This window comes from Geotrypetes seraphini, chromosome 6, assembly GCF_902459505.1.
Source record: "Geotrypetes seraphini chromosome 6, aGeoSer1.1, whole genome shotgun sequence".
In the NCBI taxonomy this organism is placed as follows: Eukaryota; Metazoa; Chordata; class Amphibia; order Gymnophiona; family Dermophiidae; genus Geotrypetes; species Geotrypetes seraphini.
In genome coordinates, this window is record NC_047089.1 from 221,280,120 (window position 1) to 221,293,408 (window position 13,289).

Sequence of the window (13,289 nt, forward strand, 5' to 3'; positions counted from 1 at the left end):
TTCCAACATCTACTCCACGACATGGTAATCCTCATTCGCACAGACAATCAGGCCGCCATGTATTATATCAACAAGCAAGGAGGCACGGGCTCGGCCCTCCTTTGCCAGGAAGCTCTACGAGTCTGGGACTGGGCGGTACGCCACAACGCCCTACTCAGAGCAGTATACATCCAGGGGGAGAACAACGTCTTAGCAGACAAACTAAGCCGTCTGCTACAACCGCACGAATGGACTCTCCATTCCAACCCCCTTCACCAAATCTTCACGCAATGGGGGACGCCTCAGATAGACCTCTTCGCGGCTCCCCACAACGCCAAACTGCCTCAGTTTTGCTCCAGGATCTACACTCCTCATCGCCTCGAGGCAGATGCCTTTCTACTGAACTGGGGGAAACGATTTCTATATGCGTTCCCACCATTCCCGCTGATCCAGAAGACTCTGGTCAAGCTGAAACTCGAACGGGCCACCATGATTCTAATAGCTCCTCGGTGGCCCAGACAACCTTGGTTCTCCCTCCTACTTCAACTCAGCAGCAGGGAACCAGTACCACTTCCAGTGTTTCCTTCACTACTTACTCAACATCAAGGATCACTACTTCATCCCAACCTGCAGTCTCTCCACCTGACAGCTTGGTTCCTCTCAACGTAACCCCTCACCAATTCTCACAAGAAGTGAGGGAGGTCTTGGAAGCTTCCAGGAAGCCTGCCACTCGACAATGCTACTCCCAGAAATGGACCAGATTCTCCTCATGGTGCGTTTCTAAGTCAAAGGAACCTCAACGAGCTTCCTTATCCTCCGTGCTGGACTATCTCCTACACCTATCTCAATCTGGGCTCAAGTCCACATCCATACGAGTCCACCTGAGCGCTATTGCGGCGTTCCACCAGCCTCTACAAGGGAAACCCCTCTCGGCCCATCCGGTGGTCGCCAGATTTATGAAAGGACTCTTCCATGTTAACCCTCCTCTCAAACCACCCCCAGTAGTTTGGGACCTCAATGTAGTCCTTTCCCACCTTATGAAGCCCCCGTTTGAACCACTCAACAGGGCCCCTCTGAAGTATCTCACCTGGAAAGTGCTTTTCCTTGTAGCCCTTACGTCCGCTCGCAGAGTCAGCGAACTCCAGGCATTGATGGCGGACCCACCATTCACAGTATTCCACCATGACAAGGTGGTCCTCCGCACTCACCCGAAATTCCTGCCTAAGGTGGTCTCCGAATTTCATCTCAACCAATCCATTGTACTTCCAGTATTCTTCCCTAAGCCTCATTCTCACCACGGAGAATCGGCCCTTCACACTCTAGACTGTAAACGTGCCTTGGCTTTCTACCTGGATCGCACCAAGCCACACAGAACCACTCCTCAACTTTTTGTCTCCTTCGACCCTAACAAGTTGGGAAGACCCGTATCAAAACGCACCATCTCTAATTGGATGGCGGCTTGTATCTCTTTCTGCTATGCCCAGGCTGGATTATCACTTCCTTGTAAGGTTACAGCCCATAAGGTCAGAGCAATGGCAGCCTCAGTAGCATTCCTCAGATCAACACCAATCGAGGAAATTTGCAAGGCTGCCACCTGGTCCTCGGTTCACACATTCACCTCACATTATTGTCTGGATACCCTCTCCAGACGGGATGGACAGTTTGGCCAAACAGTATTGAAAAATTTATTCTCTTATGTCGCCAACTCCCCCTCCATCCCACTGAGGTTAGCTTGGAGGTCACCCACTAGTGAGAATACCTGCCTGCTTGTCCTGGGATAAAGCAATGTTACTTACCGTAACAGTTGTTATCCAGGGACAGCAGGCAGCTATTCTCACGTCCCACCCACCTCCCCTGGGTTGGCTTCTCAGGCTAGCTACCTGAACTGAGGAGACACGCCCGGATCTCCGGGTAGGAAGGCACCGGCGCATGCGCGGTGCGGGCATCTAGAAACTTTAAGTTTCTACAAGCAACACGTGCTTGTGAGACGTCCGTACCGGGGCTCTGTCTGATGACATCACCCACTAGTGAGAATAGCTGCCTGCTGTCCCTGGATAACAACTGTTACGGTAAGTAACATTGCTGTCCCCTCAGTCTCCTCTTTTCAAGGGAGAAGAGGCCCAGTTTCTCTAATCTCTCGCTGTACGGCAACTCAGCATTGATAATGTCACCTAAAGAAATATTCTATAAGCTCCTGAAAGTAGTATTTAAGTATTCAGACGAAGGACTTCCACCTCTGCATAAAATATATTAGAAAATTCTCAAGAAGATGTAATAATGTGCGCTATGCTTCTTGTAACATTGTTATTTCAGCAGGATAAGGAAACACTCCGCCCATTTTTCTTTAGGCATGGAGAAGTTTCTTTTTTGGAAAGAAAAATTTCAATATTTCCAGATGTTTCAAGAACTACGCAAACAAGAAGAAAAAGGTTCCTGGAAATGAAAGATGTGAAATCATTGGGGGCAAAATTCCCAATTGTGGTATCCCTGTAAATGTTTGATCTATTTAGATCAAAATTTCTATATGTTTTAAGAACCCTCTCAATTACTATTTTTTTTAGAAGGAAAGGGGGTGGTAATGAAGAGTACCAGGTGATCTAATTGAACTGGTCCAATTATAATTGAGGATGATTTTTTAAATCAGAAATGTTTGTTTAAATATCATTCCCTCTGATATGTGAAATTGTCTCTCCCGATTGAGGACTGTTAGAGAGTCTTAAAAAATTTTATTTTTAAAACAGACATAATGTTTGGAATAGTTTATAATTTTCCTGATTTGTAAAATGATAAGGCTCTTATGTTGTTCAATAATTTTATTTGTTGAAATATAAATAAATGATGATTAAAAAAACAAAACACACTAGGACTTATTTTCGGGGATGTCTTATTTTTTCATGTACAACAATCATCTCTCCCTTCCTCCTTCCTTTCTCCCTCCACGTGTGCAGCATCTTTCCTCCCCTCTCACCCATCCCCTTGTGCAGCATCTTTCTATCCCTCCCTCCCATCCCTCTGTGCAGAACCCCGCCGACCCTCCCACCGTGAGACTGACGTACCTCTGAAATCATCAGTGACGCGGCAGGGGGAAGGCCACAAAGCAGCCTGTTCAGAACACTGCTGGTTTTGGAGGCCTCGGAGTGGAGGGTTGGCGGGGTTCTGCTGCACAGGGAGATAGGTGAGAGGGATAGAAAGATGCTGCACAAGGGGATGGGTGAGAGGTGAGGAAAGATGCTGGACATTGGGGGGGGGGGGAGAAAGTGCTGCCGCCAGCGAATCGGGCAGCATTAGTGTCAGGGATGGAGTGTTGAAAGGGCTTCGGGGGTCAATCTTAATTAGGGCTTATTTTGGGGTTAAGGCTTATACAGTATTAGGAGCCCCTTTAAAAATCATGCTAGGGCTTATTTTCGGGGAAACACAGTATATACAGACCAGCTAGGATTGGAGAGGGAGGGAGGAGGTGATTTTTTGGGGAGAAATTGGTTTAGAGAGTGGGAGATTGGGGAATGAGAGAAGAAAGAGAGGTTGAGTTGGGAGCAAGAAAAGCAGTATGACAGCTGGAGAGAGGCATAGGAAAGAGAAGTGGTGATGGCCTTCAGGGCCCTCCCGAGTATTGCATAGGAGATATGGTTGTAAGGGAGACAGGTGTAAATATCATTCCTCATCTACTGTCTCCCCTCTGGTGTCTGTGGCACAGTGGGTCCAGGGTGAGGGTATGAAGGGTTGTCACAATGGATATGGAGCAAGATGAAACAAAGCAAGGCAGATTTCTATATTTGTGTTCTGTGTCTTGAACTTGAACAACTCAGAACTCTGGGTCATTCATGTGCCCTTGGGATGAGTCCCAAAGTGATGGGCTGGGTCAGGAACTGTTTGAGTAGAAGGCTACAGAGGGTAGTGGTCAATGGAGATCGCTTTGAGGAAAGGGATGTTAGCAGGGGTGTGCCTCAAGGTTCTGTTCTTGGGCCTGCTCTTTTTTAACATTTTTGTGAATGATATTTCTGAAGGGCTGTCAGGTAAGATTTGCTTTTTTGTGGATGAAACCCAGATCTTCAATAGAGTGGACACCCCAGATGGTGTGAATAACATGAAGAAAGACCTGTTGAAGCTTGAAGAATGGTCTGAAATTTGGCAGCTAAGTTTTAATGCTAAGAAATGCAAGGTCATTCATTTGGGCTGCAAAAACCCAAGGGAATGGTAGAGTTTAGGGGGTGAAGAACTTATGTGCATGACAGAAGAGAGGGACTTGGATATGGATTGTATATGATGATCTTAAAGTGGCCAAACAGGTTGAAAAGATGATGGCGAAAGCTAGAAGGATGCTAGGGTTCATAGGGCCAGTAGAAAAAGGATGTATTGATGCCCCTGTATAAGACTGTTGTGTACAATTCTGGAGACCACACCTTCAAAAAGGTTATAAAAAGGATGGAGTCAGTCCAGAGGAAGGCTACTAAAATGGTGTGTGGCCTTTGTCATAAGGCGTATGGGGACATAGGGACATACTCAAAGATCTCAATATGTATACTTTGGAGGAAATGCAGGAGAGGGGAGAAATGATAGAGATGTTTAAATACCTACATGGCGTAAATGTGCATGAGTTGAGTCTCTTTCATTTGAAAGGAAGCTCTGGAATGAGAAAGCATAGGATGAAGTTGAGGTGATAGGCTCAGGAGTAATCTAAGGAAATACTTTTTTATAGAAAGGGTAGTAGATATGAGGAAGAGTCTCCCAGAAGAGGTGATGGAGATGGAGACTGTGTCTGAATTCAAGAGAGCATGGGATAGTAACGTGGGTTCTCTTACAGAGAGAAAGAGATAATGGTTACTTCAGATGGGCAGACCAGATGGGCTTTTATCTGCCCTCATGTTTCTGAATCTGAGTCTGGACTTCTCTCCCCTTATTCTGAATCAGGTAGGCAGGAGTGTACCAAAAATACATTCCCCAAGACTGGAAGGACAGGGGTCAGAAGAGGAGCACTCCAAAAGGACCCATGGTGAAGAAGGGGAGAGTATGTGGAAGAGGAAAACCTGTATCAAAGGGGAGATGGAGAAAACATGCCCAATATGAAGGGAGAGGGCCTAGGATTGTATGCAGGTACTTGTAGTCTTGCATTTCTTAGGAACTGCAACAGTGAAATTGAAACTACAAATCCCTACATGCAATGGGGTAACCATAGGATTGGATCAAACATATCAGGCAAATATGGACCAGCTGGCAACCTTACTTTTACATATGCTATAACTGTTTCTAACTATTGCCTAGATTTGAAATTCTGTTTGAGAAACTTTAATTTTGATATTGATACAACATTCCTATTGTTGGGATGTATTGTTTATCTCCGATTATACTTATATTTTCAAAACTTAATAAAATGAGTTAAAAGAAAAAGTCCAACCTTGCACTTTCCATTGCATATTCTGTATTTATGTATTAAAACCAATTAAAAATTCATCCATAAAACAAATCTATATACCAAGAAAAATATCCACCCTTCTGTACTCTTGAGATGTCTTGAACTAGAATCGGTATCTTTCGTACAGAACAGTTTATCCTAACACCTTGTTCTCTAGCCTTCGAACGACGCCTCTGATGTAACGAAAAACGAAAGATCTGTCACCCCAAAGCAAATAGGTTGTCACGTTAGAGCGAGGCTTGGAACCCACCAAGGAGCAGGCCGTTGGAGGACTAGAACGCAGCTTGGAATCACTGAAACGAGGCTATTAGAGCACCAGAGGAAGGCTAGCAATGCATAGAGATCCGGCCGGAAAACCAAACCGAGGCTTGGATTGCTCATTGGTTGAATAGTAAATGCCGCCCAAAATCAATACACACTGCAAAGGAAGTAACTCCCAAACCGCGCCCGTAACCCCCCCAAAATTATAATAATCCTGCAGAGGGTTTTCAAAAGTAGCCTAATTTGACGGGAAACCCGTCCAACTGGGAACATTACACTTTTCTGTGCTACAGGTTGGCTTAGCTACTTTCGGCTTTTCAGAATTACTCTCTATATGCCCCTTTCTCTATGGTACGTCTAATCTCGTGTAGTTCCGGAGCAAATGCTCCCACTTCCGTTTGCCTTTGTGTCAGGGAGCGCGGTCTCCGGTTCCGCTTGTTCTGGGTCTGAGATTTTCATTTGGTGGGTCTAGGAGAGGAGCGAAGGGGCACTGTTTCAGATCCCGAGACAAGGAAGGGAAGCAGCATGATAGCCTTAGACATGAGATTCGGAGGCGAGAAAATGGAAGGAAAGCGTTACCCCCTACATTTTGAACCACGGGGTTGGGGGAGGGGAATGATGCCCCAGATGCCATGATAGTGTGTGGGGACGGGCACTTCAGATCCCAAGACACTGCTAGAGGGTGTGACAACCCAGATTCTAAAATACAGTTAAAATAACGTGGGTGTTTTGTTAGATACATGTGACTCGTGATGCAGTTTTCCTTTTACACGTTCTTTCTATCCCCACGCTGATGTCTTCTTCATTCCTGCACCTTGTTTGTCTTCACTTTCCAGACACCATCGGTCACAGATGTCGCAGTTCAAACGTCAGAATCGTCGGAGAGCCAGTCCAGGGCAGGTCATGAGGGCCCTGACAGGTCTGTGTTCCCATCACATACGATTTTAAATATTTGTGATGCTTTTCTGGGTGGGGTGTGTATAAATTGTTTTCATTTTATATGAAGCAAAGTTTAGTATTAAAAATTATAATATGGTTATAGAGGTTGTTTACTAACAGTATGGGACCGCTGCACTTTAATATATAAATGATATAGAGATGGGAATAACAAGTGAGGTAATTGGCTGATGACACAAATGTATTCATAGTTGTTAACTCATAAAAGGATTGTGAAAAGTTGCAAGAGAACCTTAAAAAATTGGGCGACTGGACATCCCAATGGCAGATAATATTTAATGAGCAAGTGCAAAGTGATGCATGTTGGGAAAAGGAACCCAAATTATAGGTATGTGATACGAGGTTACATAGAAAAACGAAGGCAGGTAAAGACCATATGGCCTATCTATTCTGCCTAACCATGCCATCTACTATCCCCTCCTCTCCCTTAGAGATCCAACATACTTGTCCCAAGCTTTCTTGAATTCTAATACATTTTTTGTCTCCATCACTTCAAACAGGAGTCTGTTCCAATCATTCACTACCTTTTCCGTGAAAAAGTATTTTCTGAGATTACTTCTGAATCTATCTCTTTTCACCTTCATCCTATGCCAGAATTTCATTTCAATTGAAAAAGACTCACCTCATGCATATCTCCCCTCTCCCACCTTTTCTCCAAAGGCCTCAATAACCTGAAGTAGTCTTCCACTTCAGGTTATTGAGGCCAGCAGTGTGCCGGATTTTAAGGCCAGATGGGATAGACATGTGGGATCTATCTGCAAAGATAGATAGGGAGGGTCACTGGAGTGGGCAGACTTGATGGGCCGTGGCCCTTATCTGCCGTCTATTTCTATGTTTCTATACATATTGAGATCTTTGTCTGTCTCTGTTCACCTTAAGATGAATACCATTGACCATTTTAGTAGCCTTCCGCTGGACTGACTCCATCCTATGTATTGTACACAATATTCTAAATGAGGTCTCACCAGAGTCTTATATCTCCTTTTCCCTACTGGCCATTCCTCTCCCTATGCTCCTAAGCACTCCTCTAGCTTTTGCTGTCATCTTTTTAACCAGTTTGGCCACCTTAAGGTCATCGTATACTATTACACCCAAGTCTCGCTCCTCTTTTGTGCACAAAAGTTCGTCATTTCCTCTGATTTTTGCAACTGAAATGCATGACCTTCCATTTCTTAGCATTAAATCTGAGCTGCCAAATTTTGGATCATTCCTCAAGCTTCGCTAGGTCCTTCCTCATGTTATCCACACCATCAGGGGTATCTACTCTATTGCAGATTTTGGTATTGTCTGCAAAGAGGCGAATCTTATCAGACAGCTTACAAAAATATTAAAAAGAACAGGCCCAAGAACCAAACTTGAGGCACACTACTGGCAACATCCCTTTCCTCAGAGCGATGTCAATTCACTACCACCGTCTGTTGCCTTTCACTCAACCAGTTCATTACCCAGTTCATCAGTTTGGGGTCCATACTGCAGGCACTCAATTTGAACTCAAGATTGTCTGCTCTTTTTTTCTCTTATTTGTACAAAGTTCTCATTATTATAATTATTATTTAATATAATTCAGAATGTAAAACGCTGAGGTTGGTATTTGATATAATTTAGAATGTAAACCGCTGAGGTCTGCAATATGGTGATGCGGTATAACAAATAATAATAAACATAAATACTTGGTTTATTTATTGGAACCCTGTGTGGAATAGTGTCAAAGGCTTTGCTAAAATCTAAATATACCACATCTAGTGCTTTTCTTTTATCCAATTCTCTGGTCACCCAGTCAAAGAAATTGATCAGATTTGTCTGACAATACCTGTCTCTAGTGAATCCATGTTGTCTTGGGTCCTTTAATCCACTGGATTCCAGAAACATCACTATTTTCTGTTTTAAAAATGTTTCTATTAATTTACTTGCCACAGAAGTCAAACTTACTGGCCTGTAATTCCCTACCTCTTCCTTACTTCCACTTTTATGGAGAGAGACCACATTCATCCTTATCCAGTCCTCTGGTACTGTTCATGACTCTAGAGAACCATTGAAAAGGTCAGGCAGAGCAGCTGTCATAACTTCCCTAAGTTCCTTCAGTACCCCCGGATGTATGCCATCTGACCCCATTGCTTTGTTTTCCTTTGAAAATTGTTCAGGGTCTACCACACTTCCATTCTTATTTGTGTATGTCTTCTGCAGATCTGCTCTTGGCTCTTCAACTGTGAACACAACAGAAATATTTGTTAAGAAATTCAGCCTTATCTTGATTAGCTTCTACATATTCCTCCCTTTCACTTTTGAGTCTTACTCATACAATGCCTCTCTTGCACTTCCTCATCACTAACATATCTAAGAAATGGCTTGTCCCCTGTTTTTTACTGTTGACTATTTTTTCTTCCATTTGCATCTTTGCTTTCTTGACTTCTTTACTAGCTTCTCTTAACTTTTCCAGATAATTTTGCCTGTCTTCCTCTTTCTGTGATCTTTTGTAGTTTATGAAAGCTATCCTTTTTCAACTTCTACTTTTGAGATCTAAAGTAGCCTTTTTTTCCTCTTACTTCTACTTATTTTCTTTACAAAATGTTTTTTTTTTGTTTGTTTGAAATAAATTTTATTAGACAGAAAATAAGATGAACATACAACTCAGGCCAACATGGCACAAATGGTAGATGGAGATACTAAAATAGAGTCAAAGCGGCCATAACGGGGCGGAGGCTAAGCCCCACAGTCCCCCCCCCATACCAGTCCTCATCAAACCAAACACCAAACTAGTAGCAAAGAACAAAGAAGGGCAAACCTCCAGTTCACCGTTTTCCAGTTTTAAAAGAAAAAGGGAGGAAAAGCCCCCCAAACAGAAACACTCAGTCACGCACCTTTGAGTTTAGTCCACTGCTTTCCTGCTTCTTGTAGATGATCCCATCCAGACAACAACTCTTTAACGTAATCCCCTATCTGAATAAAGTTAGTTTTTTTAAAAAGTCTAGAATCTTCGCTTTTGAAAGAGCCTTCTCCACACCTGTCTTAATATTAAACCACACTATCCGGTGATTGCTTCCCCATTTGTAAATACTAAGTCCTTCATGGACCCATCCTGATTCCATTCCCAACTGCTGGAACAGTTCTTGTAGAGAATACAGGAGCTCCCTACTTCTAGGAGATCCCACAATAGGGATACCCCAATCAACATCTGGCATATAAAAATCACCTGTTAGTCCTTTTACAGCTATATGTTGAATGTGTTCAATTAAATTTCTATTCACTTCTCTCCTTGGAGGAGGCCTGTATATCACACCAATGTAAATACATTTTCCATTCCCTCTTTCCAGATTGACCCATAGTGCCCCTTCCTTATCCTTTAGGTCCCTCAATCAATTGGGTTGCTTTATGATCTTTAGCATATAATAAAAATCCCCCTCTTTTACTTTCTACCCTGTCTTTTCTGAACAGATTATAGCCCAGTATACTATATCCCACTCATGGTTCTTTGTGATTGCCACTAAATACAAATCAGCCTCTAGCATCACAGCCTCTAGATCCAGAATCTTAAATACCCGTATATGTGTAAATCGTTTTGAATGTGTAACCACCACATCTCCAACCTGATCATAACGTCCAACTACAAAACTTTCAGGAGAGAATTAAAAACAGGTTATTCAGGAAATTTGTCAAGTCAAATAACCTTCTCAATATAATCCTGGACCCCAACTTCTAACTGTCTATCTTGTAATCTCACTGGGTATGCCCAGACCAATTATTTTGTAATCCGCCTAGAACTGAAAGGTATTGGTGGAATAGATGACACTAATGTAATGTAACCACAAAAAAGCAGTATACAAGTCTCATTCCCTTTCCCTTTATTTCCCATATTAAGGGCATTAGTATATACTGCTTTCCAGACATTGCCCCTTTTCCCTATGTGTGTAGAGGTATTCAATGAGTTACTTTCTTGAGGGTTTATACTTTCCTGGGGGCTTTGATCACCCAGCCCCAACAATTCTGGTTTAAAGACATCTTCAGTAGGTTAGCCAGTCTGCTGCTGAAGACACTTCTTCCCTTCTTTGATAGATGCACACAATCTCTGTTCAGCAAACCTTGAAAAAATTGGGGGCTTGCTGGCAGTTGGAGAGAGAGAGAGAGAAAGAGAGAGAACTTATGAGGGAAAAGGTAGGAGGGGATTTCAGGCCTTATGATGGAGGAATTCTGTGGTAAAATACTGCAAATAAGCTATTCTGAATTTTAAGATAGTGTGCTTAATTTTCAAGACATTTTACACAGATTTTTTTTTTCTTTTTTTTTTCCAGAATTCCACAGGGGTAAGTAGGACATAATTGCTCACATATTTCCTTTAAGCTCAGTATCCTGTTTCTAACTGTGGTCAATCCAGAGCACAAGTATTTGGTGATCCCAAAAAGGAGATTTCCTGCTGCTTATCGTGGGAATACTGTTTATATTTGTGTATAAGTCAAGGGCAGTTTTAGACTAAAAATGATGTGACCTGTATCACTACTATTTATTTTTTATCACTCCCTAGTCTCAATTGCGCTCCTCCCGCCGTATCTCTTCTCTTTAATTTGTTCAAGTTGATTTAAGAGGATTTACACACCAGGAACATATACAGTAAAGCTCTGATTATATCCTCTCAAGCAACTTCAGCACAGTCAGTACAGTTAGTCTGTACACTGTACTTATATGAAGTTAGCAATGGTAAGAGTGCTACAGCATTGATGAGAATGCCCAACATAATAATGGTTAATAGATTTTTATTAATATAATCAGTAATTTTATATTCTGTTGCTTTTCAATTAAGATTCAGAGTGGATTATAACAAGAGAAGCCCTAAATTATGGAGAGTAACATTTTAAAAATCAAGAGTAAAATTTTTTTAAAAGTAGGCCTTTAAGTCTTTACAAAAAATAATATCTGCATCTAAGATTCTTATTTCTAACGGAAGACTTCTTCACGTCTGAATAGCCTGATAAGAAAATGATCGTACCAGTTGACTCTTCCTAATTACTCTTAAAACAGTTGGAAACTGAAGTTTAAAACTACAGTTACTCCGTGTAGCTATAAAATTAGGTGGAACATACAAAAGAGATGTTAATTGTTGGAGCATTAGCATGTAAAGCCTTATTTACTAGACAAGATACCCAAATCTTTTTTGAACCCTGCTATGCTAATTCCTTTCCCCATTCTCTGGCAACAAATTCCAAAGCTTAATTACATGTCCTTTTCTGGAAGTGAAATCTAATTCTGCTTTTGTAGGGAACTCGTCGACCTCCTTGCTTGGACCTCCTCCAGCATACATTAACCCACTTTCAGCTGAGCTTCCTCAGAGCATGCTGCACCTACAGGTACCTGCTGTTCTAGCATTCTTTCTCTAGATATTGAATGGCTTAGGTAGTAGGGGTACAGGCATTGGTGGAGAAAAATTGGACACGGGAATGCACATAGGCAATAGGAGAGACACGGATGAGCAAGAGATAAGCATAGCTCTGGGAGTGAGACCCATAATGTACCTACAGTAGATGGGTATTTGTTGCTCAGTGATAGGAGAGACTTTTGACTATTTTAATGCTCAAAATAACTGTAGTGTTAGAGATGTTTTTATAGTCAAACAACTGTCAGGCAAGGAGCTGCCCATGGAAATGTGTACAAGATACTGAGATGGTACATTATACTGTCCAGTGACTATCTCAAGGCATCAGATGTTTAATAATTGCAGGGAGGAGCCATCCTTATTTTAGGGTTTTGTGTCATTGTGAGAAACATACCTGTGATGTCACTATGCTGTATTAACCCTGGCTTCCTTTGCAGATGGAGGAAAAACACAGAGTCTTTACTGGGATTGTCACTAAGCTTCAGGACTACTTTGGAGTAGTGGATGATGATGTCTTCTTCCAGCTCAGGTAAGGCTGGAGAGTGTGGTTTGCTTATGCTTTGGTTTCCAGCACTGGGGTTGGGGGGACCCAGAAAACCATAGGCCACCAGTGGTATGAGAGTTGCATAGTAAGATGTGAGGGCTTTCTCAAAGTTCCAGCACTGTGATCACAGGGAGCCTTTAACAGTCCCTGTCAAAACTTTGTTTTGTGCTGCTTTATTTAAGTCTCTGCAGATACTGGCAAGGTCTCCTATGAAGACTGTATGTGAGCCCTGTGAGTTGTGCCATGTGTCTTGGCTGCAACTGATTATGTGTTTGTTACTATGAACTCTATTGTTAGCTCTATTGTTCTCTATCCCTATTGTCTCACACTTTCTCTCCCTCTTACTTAAAAAAATATTTTCTCTTTATCTCACTTACTGTTTGGATTTCTTGCTGCCACTCTCCCTGTTTCCATTTCTTTAGTGTTGTGAAGGGTCGCATCCCGCAGGTTGGAGAGAAGGTGTTGGTTAAGGCTGTCTATAACCCCAGTAATCAATCGGTTCCATGGAATGCTGTGAAGGTCCAGGCACTGTCCAGTCAGGTATGGTACTGGGGTAACATTGATGAGGATATTTGGTTAAGGCATTGGAGATGAGCTGAGGGGAACAGTTGGGTGCAAAGCTAGGGGATGTACTGAGTGGGATCATTTAAAGTGCAGTACCTGCAGATGTGAGTTTTGAGGATATAGAAACATAGGCCATAGGGTCTTTATATTTGCCTTTCATTTTTCTATCTAGTCTACCTATCTATACCATCTTCCTCTCCTTTAGAGATCCA

The 13,289-nt window shown here is 42.4% G+C and overlaps 1 protein-coding gene across 3 annotated transcripts in view; it reads left to right on the forward strand.

The window, feature by feature from the left end:
* Positions 1-5,809: 5,809 nt before the first annotated feature.
* The window catches only part of CCAR2 (cell cycle and apoptosis regulator 2), a 106,153-nt gene continuing 98,673 nt past the window's right edge, over positions 5,810-13,289 (forward strand). Inside the window, exons 1-6 of one of the 3 annotated variants that reach the window (XM_033949856.1) lie at positions 5,810-5,943; positions 6,487-6,569; positions 10,894-10,905; positions 11,855-11,943; positions 12,407-12,498; positions 12,936-13,053. In XM_033949856.1, the coding sequence (XP_033805747.1) occupies positions 6,503-6,569; positions 10,894-10,905; positions 11,855-11,943; positions 12,407-12,498; positions 12,936-13,053 (378 nt within the window). In that variant the 5' untranslated portion in view covers positions 5,810-5,943; positions 6,487-6,502. The other 2 variants (XM_033949857.1, XM_033949855.1) reach the window with 2 other exon arrangements.